The 14,953-nt window shown below is 35.0% G+C and overlaps 1 protein-coding gene across 1 annotated transcript in view; it reads left to right on the plus strand.

Annotated features, from left to right (window-relative positions):
• Positions 1-14,953, plus strand: part of LOC143233681 (uncharacterized) — a 46,640-nt gene that overhangs the window by 14,990 nt on the left and 16,697 nt on the right. The window contains exons 2-5 of the mRNA XM_076470178.1: positions 4,885-5,011; positions 5,639-5,777; positions 7,410-7,492; positions 8,726-8,906. Coding sequence (XP_076326293.1) covers positions 4,885-5,011; positions 5,639-5,777; positions 7,410-7,492; positions 8,726-8,906 — 530 coding nt within the window. The remainder of the gene's footprint in view (positions 1-4,884; positions 5,012-5,638; positions 5,778-7,409; positions 7,493-8,725; positions 8,907-14,953) is intronic.

Consider the following 14,953-nt stretch of genomic DNA (forward strand, 5'->3'; position numbering starts at 1 on the left):
CTGGATAAAAGAAAATTTGTTTTTTAGCTTTAAAAGCAATATGATAATTTTCATTGAAGCTGTAATGTTTCATTCTTGAATTTCTCTAAGAAGTAAAGAGAATTGGAAATTTCATCATTGGTAGAGTGAGAAATGAAATAAGTAAAAAGAATCACGTCAAGTTGGTGTATGATTTGTAGAGCAAGACATAATATAGTAATAATGCATAATATAACTATGTGTGAGCAAGCTATATCATTCAACATCACAACACAAAGGACAGTTAAAAAAATTAATTCAAATCTCAGTAGGTTGTCATCAGCAAAATTTTTATTTTGAGCAATTTAGATCCAATCATTTAAATCCTGATAATTACGATTGTTTTTTATTAAATGGCAAACTTTGAATATCGTTGTGCTCTCTTTATATTTGAATGAAGAAAAATTATAGTATAGAGATTTTGTTTTCAAATTGTTTATTAAAACGTATGCAGTCACTGAACTTGATATTAAAAATATTTAAATGTGAAACAGGCCTGTTTTACAATAGTGGCACATAAATGTAGAAAAGAGGCAAAGATGAAGCTAGTAATGGTAATAACTGTTTTAGACTGATGAATGAATGTTTAACCGTTGTTGATGGTTGTTTTAATAGCATCATTAATACGTGAGAGGTTGAAATAATTTTAATTGAGGCAAATAAATATTACTTTAAATTTAATGTGTAAACTAAATTTATATGTATAGACATAAACTTTATATAATTTAGCAAGAAAAGAAAGAAGGAGACAATAGTTGAAGTGGTGTAGCAGCAGTTTTGTACATAACATCAACATTAACATATTTATACTTTTTGTCTTTTAAGATTTATTTCCTGATCTTACTGATTTTATTAAGATGTAATATGTGTGGGACATACGGAAACATGATTAAAGTTGGAAGATATTGATAATAGCAAGTATTTTGGGTCACACATTGGAGAAAACTTAAAACACTGACAAATCTATGTTTAAAAAATGGAAACTTCTTCGTTCAACTACCTTCAACAATAAGTTACTTGGATAGTAATAACTTTGTGAGGATAGTAAAAACAACAATGAATCTATGATGCAACTCATTTGGCAATCTGCTTGTGAAATATTTTTCCTAAACGTCAGAAACCTATATTTATAGCAAATACCAGCTGATAGTTATGAAACTGAGCGTTCCTTTTTTTGGACTCATCGCTTTCGAACAAAGCTTAGCATCACGTCTTCCGATTAGTTATCTGATCTGTGTGTGTTAACTATGCATTGTAATACTGTTACTTTGTGAACAGAGAAAATCTTTCAACAATTTATTTCGCTTCATCCTCGTCAAATGCAAACCAGTTTTTTTTTAATATTAGAATATTTTTTTCATTTTTGGACCTACATACTGTCACAAACTAACATAGTTCTGTTTTGATTTCTACCCTCGTATTTGATTGTGCTTATATACAATGAATAAATTCATATATATTTATGCAATGCTTAACCACAACGTTTGCATACATTTAATTTGTTTATATAGTTGAAATAAATAATTTATTTTCTGCGATACTTTAGTTATAAACTCAAATGGAATATATAGGTTTTATGTAGGTCATATTCACAAAATTTAAACAATGCATTGGTTATACATGTTCGTGAACTTTTCAAAGCCAACCTGTTAGCAAAATCCTAGATCCGCCACTACACCTGTGATTCTTTTAAGAGTTGAGATTTAGTTCTTTTCTGTTTTGTGCTTTGTAGTAATAATTTCTGAAAATTGTGTTTAGTCTGCCTTTTAATTAATAGTTAAATGTGACTTACTTCATATGGGTAACTAACCATGGTAAAATCGGGAGGACTTAGAGATAATCTTAGTGATCGATTTTGTTATCTTACTTATTGTAAGTTATTTGACAACTATACTGTGTTTACGGGCCAGTGAAAGTGCTATAATATTAATAAAAATAATATATTTAAAAAGCGGCAATACGAACATTTAAAAATTACAGAAACTAAATTGGTCGATTATTTTTTGAATTTTGCGCAAAGCTGCACAAGGGCTATCTGCACTAGTCGTCCCTAATTTAGCAGTGCAAGACTAGAGGAAAGGCAGCTAGTCATCACCACCCACCGCCAACTCTTGGGCTACTCTTTTACCAATGAATAGTGGGATTGACTGTCACGCATTAACGCCCCCACGGCTGAAAAGACGAGCATGTTTGGTGCGACGGGGATTCGAACCCGCGACTCTCAGATTACGAGTCGAATGCCTTAACCCACCTGGCCATGCCGGGCCGTAATTAAATTGATAGTTTAAAATAAATTTGCAATTTCAAGAAAAGGAAACAAACTTGTGGTTTGAGACATACTTTTGACATTATTTCTTCAAGCTACAAATACCTATTTTGTTTCTTCTAGACATGAAAGGTTTTAGAAATGGAGTCAAAGATAGGGATTTGTAGCTTGAGAAAATAATATAAACATTATGACTCAAAGTTTAAGTTTGTTTATTTTTGGTAATTGTACTTTACCTATCATGCTTCTGTTATTTTTGAAGATCCCTTTTCCCACTTTTAAATTAACAAATTTTAATAATCTCGTTTTGTTAGTTTGTTTTTGTTTATGCCAATCGTGGATAAAAATAAGTATAACAGTAACACTGCCCTACTTGAAAGAGTTTAATTTAATAAAATACGAAGTTAGTCTGTCGAGAAACAATGGCAACCTACAGATTGGCTTCACGCATAGTAGACGACTATTGCTCCTGATATACTTGCAACAAAGTTATCATTGATAATGGTATTGAATCTATAATCTCTATGATGACCAAATACCACACATTATGTTTATGTTTGTAAAATATTTATGACCACCATATTTATATCCTGCAGCTATATGGAGAATCTGTAAACACTTGACTGGGTAGGGATACTACGAAGTGTGACGATGGCTCAGTAGTTGCTTCCCTGTAGTCTTTCACTGCTAAATTAGGGACGGCAAACACAGTTAGCCCTCATTAAGCTTATCACGAAATTAAAAAACAAACATACTTAAACAGGAGATATTAACTGTATCCCATTAGGGCTAAAAAGTTGACATAGTTTGAACGTGGCAGAATTGTTGAGCTGCAAAAGCAAGGTCTCTCTTAACGTGGCATTGCTGGTGATATTGGACATAGTAAAACTGCTGTTGTAAATTTCTCAAAACACCTTAAGGGATACGGAACGAGAATATGAAGTGGTCAGCCCAAGAAAATTTCGCCGGTGTTAGGCAGGAGGATTCGACGAGTTGTCCGGCAAGACACCAGCCGATCGTCGAACCAGATTAAGGCCTTTACGGACGCAGAATGCAGCTCAAGAACAATAAGACGACATCTACGAGAAAAAAGCTTTAAAACCGTAAACGTCTTCAAAGGCCACGCCTCCTTCCACACTACAAAACAGTTCGGTTAAACTTTGCTGAGAAGCACCAAACATTGGGACGTAGAAAAGCGGACCAAAGTTTTGTTTTCTGTTAAGAACAAATTTAACCTGAATGGTCCAGATGGCTTCCAACGTTACTGGCACGATAAGGATATTCCACCGGCGACATTTTCTACACTACACAGTGAAGTAGGTTCCATCATGATCTGGGGTGCTTTCTCCTTCCACGGAACAATGGAGCTTCATGTTATACAGGGGCGTCAAACAGCAGCTGGCTACATTGGCATGTTGGATAGAGCATGCTTACTGACTGAAGGTACTTGCTTGTGTGGAAATGACTGGATCTTTCAGCAGGACAACGCTTTAATCTACAATGCCCGCAGGACAAAGGACATTTTCTTGGCGAATAACGTGATTCTTTTTGACCATTCTTCACCACTTGGAATAAAATTCCAGCCAGCCTTCTGCAAACGCTTATATCAACCATACCAAAGCGAATGTTTGAAGTTATTTACAATGACGGCCGTGCAACTCACTAGTGAGACCTCTTGTTGGGCGTTTCCTATCCTGTTTAGGACTTCTTTTTGGTATGGTCTTGAACTTTTGACCAGCTAGTATTTAGGCTGATTTCATAGTGTTCACATTTTCCCCATTAAATGCTAAAAAGTTTTTGTTTTTTTTTTCATATTTTGAAGCTCTACTCAAATAAGTAGTTGAGTCTAATAACGCAAAATGCATATATATTTTTTCTTTATGTTCATTGGCCTTAAAATTTTGGCTAGCAGTGTATACAACAGGTCACCAATTATAGCTAAAGAGACACTTCAATTTCTGAACGCTCATGATTGTAGGTCCGGCATGGCCAGGTGGATTAAGGCGTTCGACTCGTAATCTGAGGGTTGCGGGTGCGAATCCCGGTCGCACCAAACATGCTCGCTCTTTCAGCCGTGGGGGCGTTATAATGACGGTCAATCCAATTATTCGTTGGTAAAAGAGTAGCCCAAGAGTTGGTGGTGGGTGGGGGGACTAGATGCCTTCCCTGCTAAATTAGGGACGGCTAGCGCAGATAGCCCTCGTGTTACTTTGCGTGAAATTCAATGACAAACAAGCATGATTGTATTTCGAGCTTCTCTAAGTTCCAAAACATTCAAAACCAAAACAATCGCGAAAAATAACAGGAACGGATCAGAAGATAATTCTTGTTGAATGTGATATAGAGAAAAGCAAATCCAATACTGTCTGCACAATAAGCGAGTGCTCATGTTAACCTATTATCAATCTGTAGATGGCAGTTTTTCTTTTTTACATTTCAAATTACTATAGTGCACAGTTTACGCAGGTAGTTACATATTTTTATAGCAATAACTAAAAGTTCCGATATTAAAATATCAGTATTTTATCATTTCCCTGGTAATTTTTATAACAGTTATAAAAATAGCTGTATATACAAAGTTTTTGTCATAATAGCCGTTAATTAGCTTCAGCGAATCACGTTTACGATCTTGACGATATACGCCTTTCCGATAGGATGAAAAAAAAAACAACGTTTTTTTTTGTCAACTGCTCAACATGTCACTTTTTTGTTACGCCCAATTTGTGTGTAAGAATATAAGGTTTATATTTTTAATTATGTTTAAGTGATATTTATACTTCTGATGAAAAATTTTTTTCTTTCTTAAAATTGTTTCTAGAAGTAGAAGAAATTACCCACAATGCTTTTACAAACGTACGCGTGAAGTAGCAGAGATTTTTCATAATATGAAGAGTTTATATTACTTTTTTTAATGTATTGATATTGCTTTGCAAAATAAAACAATGTAAGTTAAGAGTCTTCAGGCTGATAAATAATATCGTCAGGGCTGCCAAACAGAGTAATGTTACTTTTGAGAAGGATGACAGGAAAATATACTTCGTCAAATTTAATCATCACATATGTTTTATGTTCATTTTTTCACAAGATGTAATTGAAGTATGGTAAAATGGTTGCGTTTTATGGTTAGCGACTTGACTGAAAACATATTAAAATAATCTGTTGAATTTCTTAACAGTTTTAATTATGTATGTGTAGAGCTCGTATATATCGTAATGAACATTAAGGCTCAATGGAATCGACTTTCTTAACTAATGCTAATGAAATGCGAAGTTTTGAAATATCGTCAATTCTGAAAGTTTGGTATAAGAATCTTTCAAGAAGATAAAAGTTCTTGTTTCTTGATGATATCTTCAGGTAAGTTATAAAGTCAGATACAGTAACATGGAAATCTTGAAAACCCTGAATGTGAAAACGGAACCTATTTCTGATGAGCAGAATGCTTTGTTAGAAGTCAAGTTTTTGAAAAATGAAGCTCGGAAAACGTCACTTAGTAGTAAGTTCCAATATATATAGAATTTAAATCCTTTGCGAAACTTTGTAACGTGGAAAAAATATGTGCAAAATATTTCCAGTATTAAGTGAAAGTTTTGGTTTATTATTATTATTATAGTTTAGATTACTATGAACTAGTAACACTGAATAAATAATTAACACTAATTCAGAACTCTTGTCATTTCACGTATTTTTTATATTTTTTATTTATTCAATTTGTTTTACTGTATAATAAATCACCATTTTGTAACATCTGTCATTTTATCACATGAAGAATTCTTTCTGGTGAACAGACAGCCAAAACGTATTTCAGTAAGTGAAAAGTTAAACACATATATTAAATACATAATGAAAGAACTGGTAGAAAGTGTTTAACCAACACAGTGAAGGAAAAAATGAAATAATTAAAGAAAAATCATTTCCAATTGATATTTTATTTTTGTACTAAGATATAATTGGACATAGTTCTTGTTTGTTCTATAAATTCTTACAAATGTATAGATGGATCATGTCTTTCAGTATCACATCAGTAAGTGTAAAACAGTACATGTTAAAATAAGTAGCATAATTTAGTAGTAGGCCAGATTTGATTGTCTGTAAATTTTTGAGTATTTTAAATGCAAGAGTGCGAGTACAGTTGTATTTGTGTTTAAAAATAAATCATAGGATAGAATATTTCACTTTATGTAGAAAAGATTTTGAAGAATTTAAAATCATGACATAAGTAACATGCAAATGTGAAAATGGTCTGTTGTAGAGAGAACCATTCTAAACAAAACGTACATGTCAGTTAGGCTAGTAATATTTTACAATGGTTAATTCTGACAATGAGTTACAATATATAAAATAGCATTGTAATAATAAAACATGTTTAAATGTTGTTGGAAATTGTTTTAAAGCATGCTTAATAGGTGAGAAGTAGAAATAATTTTAAACAAGTAAATATATATTACTAAAATTTAGTGTGTATATATTTGTTAAAGTTATTGATTTGAATAATGTCTGTATGCAAGACTTGCAGAAATGTGGTTATTCTTAGAAGATATTGATAATATAAATTATTTTGAAATTTCCATGTATAATTTATTTAAGTAATGAAGAGTATTTTTTAAGGAAAGGATAGATTAGCTCAAGGATCAGCTCAAGCCAGTTGTAACTGAAGTCATGATAAATGAACGCCAGAAATACAAATGTATGTGGTTTACAGCTAGGAGTTTCAAGGGTACAAAATCTTTAATTACAAATGTAATTTGCAGACCACTTGATAATAGAAAGAATGGCAGAGCAACTCCAAACATTAGTTTTATACATGCCATAAATCACAACTGTTTAATGTTATATATCCGAGTTAAACATGTAAATGTAACTCTCTGAAATCTCTCTTTAAGAGATTGATCAACTGTAAATTCTAAATTGAAAAACTACACTTGGAAGAAAAATATGCTATTAGTACTTATAATTATTTCTCATTTAGTCTTGTGAGAATTAAATACCAGTCTATTATAATAATGATTAAAAAGGTGTAACTCAACTAGTATGAAGAAAACATTTTATAGCAAGAACTTGTTATAATGTAGTGAAACACAGAAGTCATGTTTAAGTATTCTGTTATACAAATATTCTATTCCTTTAGTGACAAGAGAAGTTATTTCCCCAGAAGTTTTTGATTTTAAAATAAAGAATGAAAAGTGTGGTGAAGTATCAGAAGAAACTGAGGTAATTTATATATAAAAAACTTAATTATCCTTGTATGATAAATAGCTAGAAATAGTTTAGAGAACATTTATGTAATATTAAATACAATGTAGTTGTTCATTATTTCCAGAATTGGTGTTTTTGAATAAGTAACATTCAAAAATGTCTTAAGCTGTGAACAAGAAGATATAACATTGGCTTTGTTTTTCTATACTATATCATGGAATAATTTGACGTGGATGAATATTGTTTTAAAAATAGTTAATTTAGTGTGCATTTCTGAGGATTCTGGCAATTTAATGTTCATGGTAATCTGGACAATACTAAAATCAAATTGTATTAATTTTATTCATTAGTGGTATTGTAAGTGTGTGTTAAAAATATATAATTCTTTCTGGATCATTTTGTATCATTTTACATTTTATAATTAATTAAACCTTGTTCTGAAAGTACAACACTCAGCTTATACTCTTTGTATTCAGATTTTCTGGACTTGATCATAAACAGTTGTATAATGTTACGTCTAACAAACATCCATGTGTTACTTCTCTGATTTTGCATTGTCTTAACATCTTTCTGAAATTTAGTTACCTTGTTTGTCAGCTCTATTTTTCTGCTCGGATGTTGTTTCTTGAGCCTACAGTTTACTACTGTGTGTAAATTGGTCTTCATCTCATGGATTGTAAGTGGTTTTTTTTTTCATTTTTTAAAGTGAGACACAAAATGTTCAGTGTTTCAGTTGGTCACTGTTCTTCTTTTAGTTATCAGACATGTCTTAGTTAAGCAATTTTTTGTCACTGTTGGTCACAGTTAGAAATGTTTCTAATCCTTAACTGGTTATCTCCATCATTGAGACTTTCTAGAGTTTGTTCTGTTTATTTTGTTTTTGTGTTCATTAATTACTACATACAGTATTGTGTTATTTCATAATAATCCTTTACTTGATGTGAATTAACCAGATAAGTACTAAGTTGATGAAATGTCGATGTTACGTTATGGAGCTAACATGGATCAGAGAAATCTCTTTCACCTTAGAATACCATAGAGTAGGTAGGAATAGGAAATATTGGTGTCATAACCACAAGGTGTACTATTATGGAGTTTATGTTTGTTATGTAAAACAGTTTTGAAGTCTAGATATTGTTTACTAACATGACTTACCAGATATGGTTCCAAAACAGAAATACCAGTTATAACATATTTATGTTCTGTATTTACAACATTAATTATTATTTATCATATTGTTTGTTCTAGAACACGTATGTCACAGTTAAAACTGAACAAAGTGATGATTCAACAAATGATGGTATTATTTCCAAGTTTAGTGAGAGTGATGATGAAACTGTTGATTGTTCACAACATGATGTTATGAGTTTGAAAAGTGAACCAAAAGAGGAGTTTCAACAAATTAACTGTCAGTTAGAAGGTTTATCAGGTGAGTGTAACATTCAATAACTATATTCATGTGATAGACATAGCAGTGGAAAGTTGTACTACTGCATTGTGTGAAATACTTCTGGTAATTTGTAGTGTTTGTAGAAGAAAACAAAAGGTGATTATGAAAAAAATTATGTTAATTTCATGGATTTCTACCTCAAATTTCAATAATAAAGCATTTGTTGGTGTAAGTGAAATACTGATATCTAGGTAGTTTTACTGTTCATCCATTCTAACATACTTAGCTTTACATAGGTAATAATAGTATTTATTCCAGTAGTGTGAGATGGAAATGCTGAATGATAAAGTTCAAAATAACAATTTGTAAAATATTTAACTCTGACACAGTCTCTTAACTCCATTCATAAAGTATTTTCTCAACTTACACTACACTCTATTGTCACAAATTTTCACTTGCTTATAGCTTTGGTATTCCCACTTACCCTCACAAGTGCTGACCTGAAACATTATTATGTAGCAACCCTCCAACCATAAGAGTCCATCACAACCCCTATCATAATTAGCACCCGTCTTTTAATTTTGCAGTCACTAATCACTTCTTGATTGAGAATATTAGAAAATGTCTTCACTTGTGTGGGCAAACTAATATTTTTGCTTGATTGTTAAAGTTTATAGTTTAAATTTTTGGTTTCAAATTTGTGAATTGTTTTAAGAGTTTTCTTTCCCAGTCAACTCCACTCTTCTTCACAGCTGATTTGTCTGCCACTTCAAAGGTGTTTCAGCAAGCTTTATTGGCTCAGGAAGTAAAGGTGTTTTCAATGTTTGCAGACTTCTCAGCATTTAGTGATTTCCCTCTTATACCTTGCATTGGTTTACCTGTATTTCATGATGTGGATCTGAGCTGCTTATTTCCTCAGTGATTTCCCTCTTATACCTTGCATTGGTTTACCTGTATTTCATGATGTGGATCTGAGCTGCTTATTTCCTCAGTGATTGTCCTCTTATACCTTGTATTGGTGTACCTGTACTTCATTATGTGGATCTGAGCTGCTTATTTCCTGAGTGATTGTCCTCTTATACCTTGCATTGGTTTACCTGTATTTCATGATGTGGATCTGAGCTGCTTATTTCCTCAGTGATTGTCCTCTTATACCTTGCATTGGTTTACCTGTACTTCATGATGTGGATCTGAGCTGCTTATTTCCTCAGTGATTGTCCTCTTATACCTTGCATTGGGTTACCTGTACTTCATGATGTGGATCTGAGCTGCTTATTTCCTCAGTGATTGTCCTCTTATACCTTGCATTGGTTTACCTGTACTTCATGTGGATCTGACCTATTTCCTCTTCCTGTCTATGCTTCCCAGTCATATGTTATTTCTGGGAAGGTGTCCTGGTCTCATTTAATATAACAAACCATACCTGAATGAATATGTCATTTCTTCAGGTATGGCTTGCTTTTTATTCACTCCTATATCCATTAATTCTGCTCTTGCTGTTCTCAGTTATGAGCTGTGGTGTTAGAATGTACTGTTTTTGAATCCTCCAGTTATTGGGGTTAATGAGAGCATAGTGTAGTTTTGGAGTCTGGTTCAGTTTGGGAGTACATATACCTTAACTGCGACATACTTTAAAGGGCTATATTTTGGTAAGCCAGTTTACTGATCTTTCATCCTTAGACTTGCACAATTTACATTTGCTTGTCTCTTTGTGGGAATTTGTCCCTCTTACTTCAGTTTTTGTGCATGAACTTTTTTTTTGCACCAGAAGAATTTTAGAGATATTCTGGATCTTGGGTTACGTCAGCCATATATCAAATTCAATGGGCCTCCCTTTTCTCCCAAACTGCTTTTGTCTCTCTTCCTCCCACTGGTTAATTCTGGTCTCCCAACTGCATAAAGTTACCCATCAGTCTTTTGGGTGCTGTTTTTGGGGCAACTAGCAATTTCTTTGACCATGGGTGAGGTGTTGAACCTTGTAGGAATCTGGGCTCTTGATCCTCAGATAAGGCGATGTTATGTATATTAACTTCTAATTCTTAGGTGTAAGATTAGTTTCCATGCAGTGAATGAGGCAAGTGGCCCATGGTGGCTTTCCAGTAATTTACCAACATTCATACAACATCAGGCATGGTACAACAGTGGTTTACTCACAAGATTGCTATTATATGAGAGATCCCTATATTTGGGGTTTTTATTCCTATCTGTTTGTTTCTTTGATGTTTGGGAATTGGTGGGCTGTCATCATTTGGTTGGCTCTAAACCATTTACTGGTTCTCCCCCATTTTACCATGGAATCTTAAGTAGTCCTCTGCTTGCTTTTCTCACCAGATTGTGTCAGATGCATTCTTCATCATAAACTCATCCCCTGCATCCTGACATTCTTCAGTTTTTTTTTTCAGTCTGGGTGTGTGCCTGTCATCTTTTTTTTCAGGAGCCATCATTTCCAACATGGCGTAGATTTCTTCCTGCATCACAGCTGAACCTGCCTTTCTTACTCATTTTCTTCTAAGAGTAGAGACTCAGGTTGGTTGATTGGTGTAGATGGAAATGTCTTTTAGTTACACCCATGCAATACCTAGTTCATGTTCGCATGACTAACTGACGTTCCCTCCTCAGCTAGTCTTAGTTTGCTCCCTTTTTCATTTAGGAGATTCTAGTTTATAGCCTCTTCTCCCCTACTTCTTTAATCTTGTAAGAAGTTCTCTCTATTTTGGGGACATGGGATTCTTGAGAAGCCTTTTCATTGTGGCCTTATGTGTCATTTTCAGTGGGTTTGTCCAGAGGAGCCTTGTGGGGTGGATCCTTTAAAAGGTCCTCTCTCTCTCCTTTTAGAGTAGCTTTGTATGGCTGTTGGATTGGATTGAAACTTGTTTAGGTGCTCATCTCTCTGCTACATTTAGATGCTTCCCCTTCTGATTGCTCAGAAGAGTTTTGATAAGGTGATCTGTCTTGGAGTTTTCTTTCCATTCCTGGGAGCTTCTAGCTGTTTGTTGAGCTCTAGTTTACTTCCGACCAGCAGAGGGACAGTCAGTGATTCTGTTTTTCAGCTACTCCTCTGTTGTCTTATGCATATTTAGGTTAGAAGGCACTTGGATAAGTGATCTAGGTTTAAGGCCTTTAGTCATCCTGTGTTGGGCCACAACCCTAAAATTCTTAAGTTGGCCTGCCACATTCTGGATGTCCTATATTTCTTTGAGGATTGTTTATTAGATCCCAAGTGGATTGTGTTTAAGGAATAATCACTAGAACCATGGATTAGGGGGAAAGCCTGTACCCAATAAGATATTCCAGACCTGAATATATTTTTAACTCATCTCAATTTTTAACTCACGTGGTGTTGATCTCTCATTTAACATCAGTTGGCTGAAGCATTGGTTGCTCTCAGTTTAGATGGGTTGAGTCTTTCCTAGTATTGGCCTGCCATCCAGGAGTGTGCACTCTCAGATACTTTCCATTATTCAAACCACTTTGTGCCAGTTTCTGTTAATTGATCCAATTTGAATGGTTTTGCTTCAGTTTTTCTCTTAGATGCCATCTGTTTATCTTTCCTCCTTTTCATCACCTTATTCTTTTCTACTTTTTACATCCTGGTCTAGCATGCATCATCTGTTTGTTCACATTGTTCATCTTTACAAGTGGCTTTGCCTGTTCCCTGTCCAGTGGAACATTTTTTTTGCAGTGTTTGGCTTCCTTTTTCTTTCCATTCAGTTTGTTTTTCTTCAGAGGGTTGGATAACAAAGGACTGTTTTCTTTTTGTTAATGTGGAATTATCCAAGATCATTCTTTTTACCCAATACTTTAGCAACTCAGGTAGGTATTTCTGCCTTTGTGCCTGTCTCCCTTTCTTTCACATCACATTTACATCATTCTTGTTGTATTTTCCTCCTCTACCTATTACAAGGACTGCACTGATTCCTTACCCGGGAACTTCTTTCTTTGTTTATTCCTTGGTATCCTTCTTCATCCTGGGACCCATTATCCATTACCTTTATAGGTTGGGCTTGCCTGTAGATTCAATTGGTTTATTTTACCCCATTTTCCTTTTATTTGTAGCCTTATCCTGTTTCTGACTGCTCATTTCTGACATCTACTACTGGAGGACTTCTTTGGTGCCAGTATGTGAACCACTTACCATACCTTTAATGTTTGTTAACTTCACTAACCAATCTAAAAGAAAGGAAGGTTTTTGTTCTTTCAGTTTACCTTCTCTGGGATCTAAACATCCACCCATGTGTTTGCTGTGCATGGTGACCCATGAAGGGGAGGAGAGGATCCTGATGGTCAAGGGGTCCAACCATAACACACCACTTTGGCCTTGAATTCCTGTAGATGGGCACCCTTGGGGTGGCCCCCTTGGGTTAGTTGGCTGGTCCACTTGGGCTAAGGTCAACCAAGTACCAGTATTGGATGTTCTCAACAGGTTTTGTGGACATTGTATCTGATGCTGGTGTTTGGGTATAGTGCTCACAAAACCCTGGCATTGCTGCAGTGTCCTTATTTGACATTGTAGTGCATCCCCTCATAGGGCTCTATGGTGGGTGTAGTTAGTGGGCACCGAAATTTCCCTTTTTTTAATAAAAAATTATATAAAATAGTGAAAAAACAGTCCATAGGTAAATGACCACATCTTGAAGATTCTGAGCAGCAATCTTCAACATCTGTAACACCTGTTGTGCCTCATTTTCTTATCCTACATTCTCTTACAGACAGACCTTTAAGGCAAATGCCCCCCTTTTTTATTCAGAAGGGACTGGAGGGACTTGCTGGCTCTCCAAAGTCAGTAAGGAAGCTTTAATCTGGTGACATATTGGTGGAAACATTCATATCTCAACACAGTGAACTCCTCTTGCATTCAAATTGGGGCTATTCCTATTGCTACTTTGAATTCATTACGAGGAGATATTTTTGAGAGGGATTTGAAGAACATCCCTGAGTCAGAGATTCTCACTGTTTTTCCATCTAAGGAGTTTCTACAGTGAGGTGTATTTTCATTTGCAAAGATGGAATTATCATGCTGGCCATTGTCCTTATTCTGACAGTTATGTCACCATGTCCACTTGCCACCATCAAGGCAGGTTATCTTAATTGCAGGGTATGGCCATACATTCCCAACCTTCTCCAATGTTTCCAGTGTCAGCAGTTCGGTCACTCGAAGAAGCCATGTTGTGGTTCCTTGACGTGTGCTCGTTGCATTGGCAAGACCATGATGTCTGTGAGGGTGAAACAGACCCTCATTGCATCAATTGCAATGGCTCTCACCCATCCTACTTTCGTTCTTGCCCTAAATGGTTGGAAGGAAAAGAGATGCAATGTTTGAAAACGATTCATAACATTACTTATCCTGAGGCTCAAAAGTTGCTGTCCACTACTTCATCTCAGACGTGTGCTGCTGCACTTTGTTCCACAACTACAGTGGGAATGCAAATGAATTTCTCTGTGTCTCCAAAAGAATCCTTCTCAAAACAAATGAAAAGTCTTTTGACCTCAGTGGTTAAAAAAGTTGATGAATCAACTTCAACACCCATCTCTGTTCCATATGTACATAACAATAAACCCATGAGCCACTTCCTTTGGTTGTGGGTACAGGCATTTCCTCGGATATATCTTCTCCCACTCCAAGATGCAAAATGATCATTTGTTCACGTTCTCATCACTGGAATCCCCTTCCAACAGCTAAGATCTGCTCAATCAATCCAGGGCAGGATCCGTGGAGGTTGATAGACCTCCCTTGTATGAGGACAATAAGGAAAAAAAGATGTGCTCATAAACAGAAGAGTTCTCCATTTAATTTGTCTACATGTGAATAAAAATGGCCACCTTGATACCATGGAATTGTTGAGGTTTGTGTTCTAATCTGGATGACATTAAAACACTGATTGTTTCCTACCATCCTGTATGTCTTTCCTTACATGAAACATTTCTGAAACCTGCCAATACAGTCACATTTTGGCAGTTTTCTTTATACAGAAATGACATGCTGTGTGATGGATGGGTGCATTGAAGGGTGGCACTGTTGGTTGATCAGCATGTGCTCGCCCTGTCCTTGCCACTCAACATACCTTTGGAAGCCGTAGCCATTCATG

This window comes from Tachypleus tridentatus, chromosome 1, assembly GCF_004210375.1.
Source record: "Tachypleus tridentatus isolate NWPU-2018 chromosome 1, ASM421037v1, whole genome shotgun sequence".
NCBI classification, from domain to species: domain Eukaryota; kingdom Metazoa; phylum Arthropoda; class Merostomata; order Xiphosura; family Limulidae; genus Tachypleus; species Tachypleus tridentatus.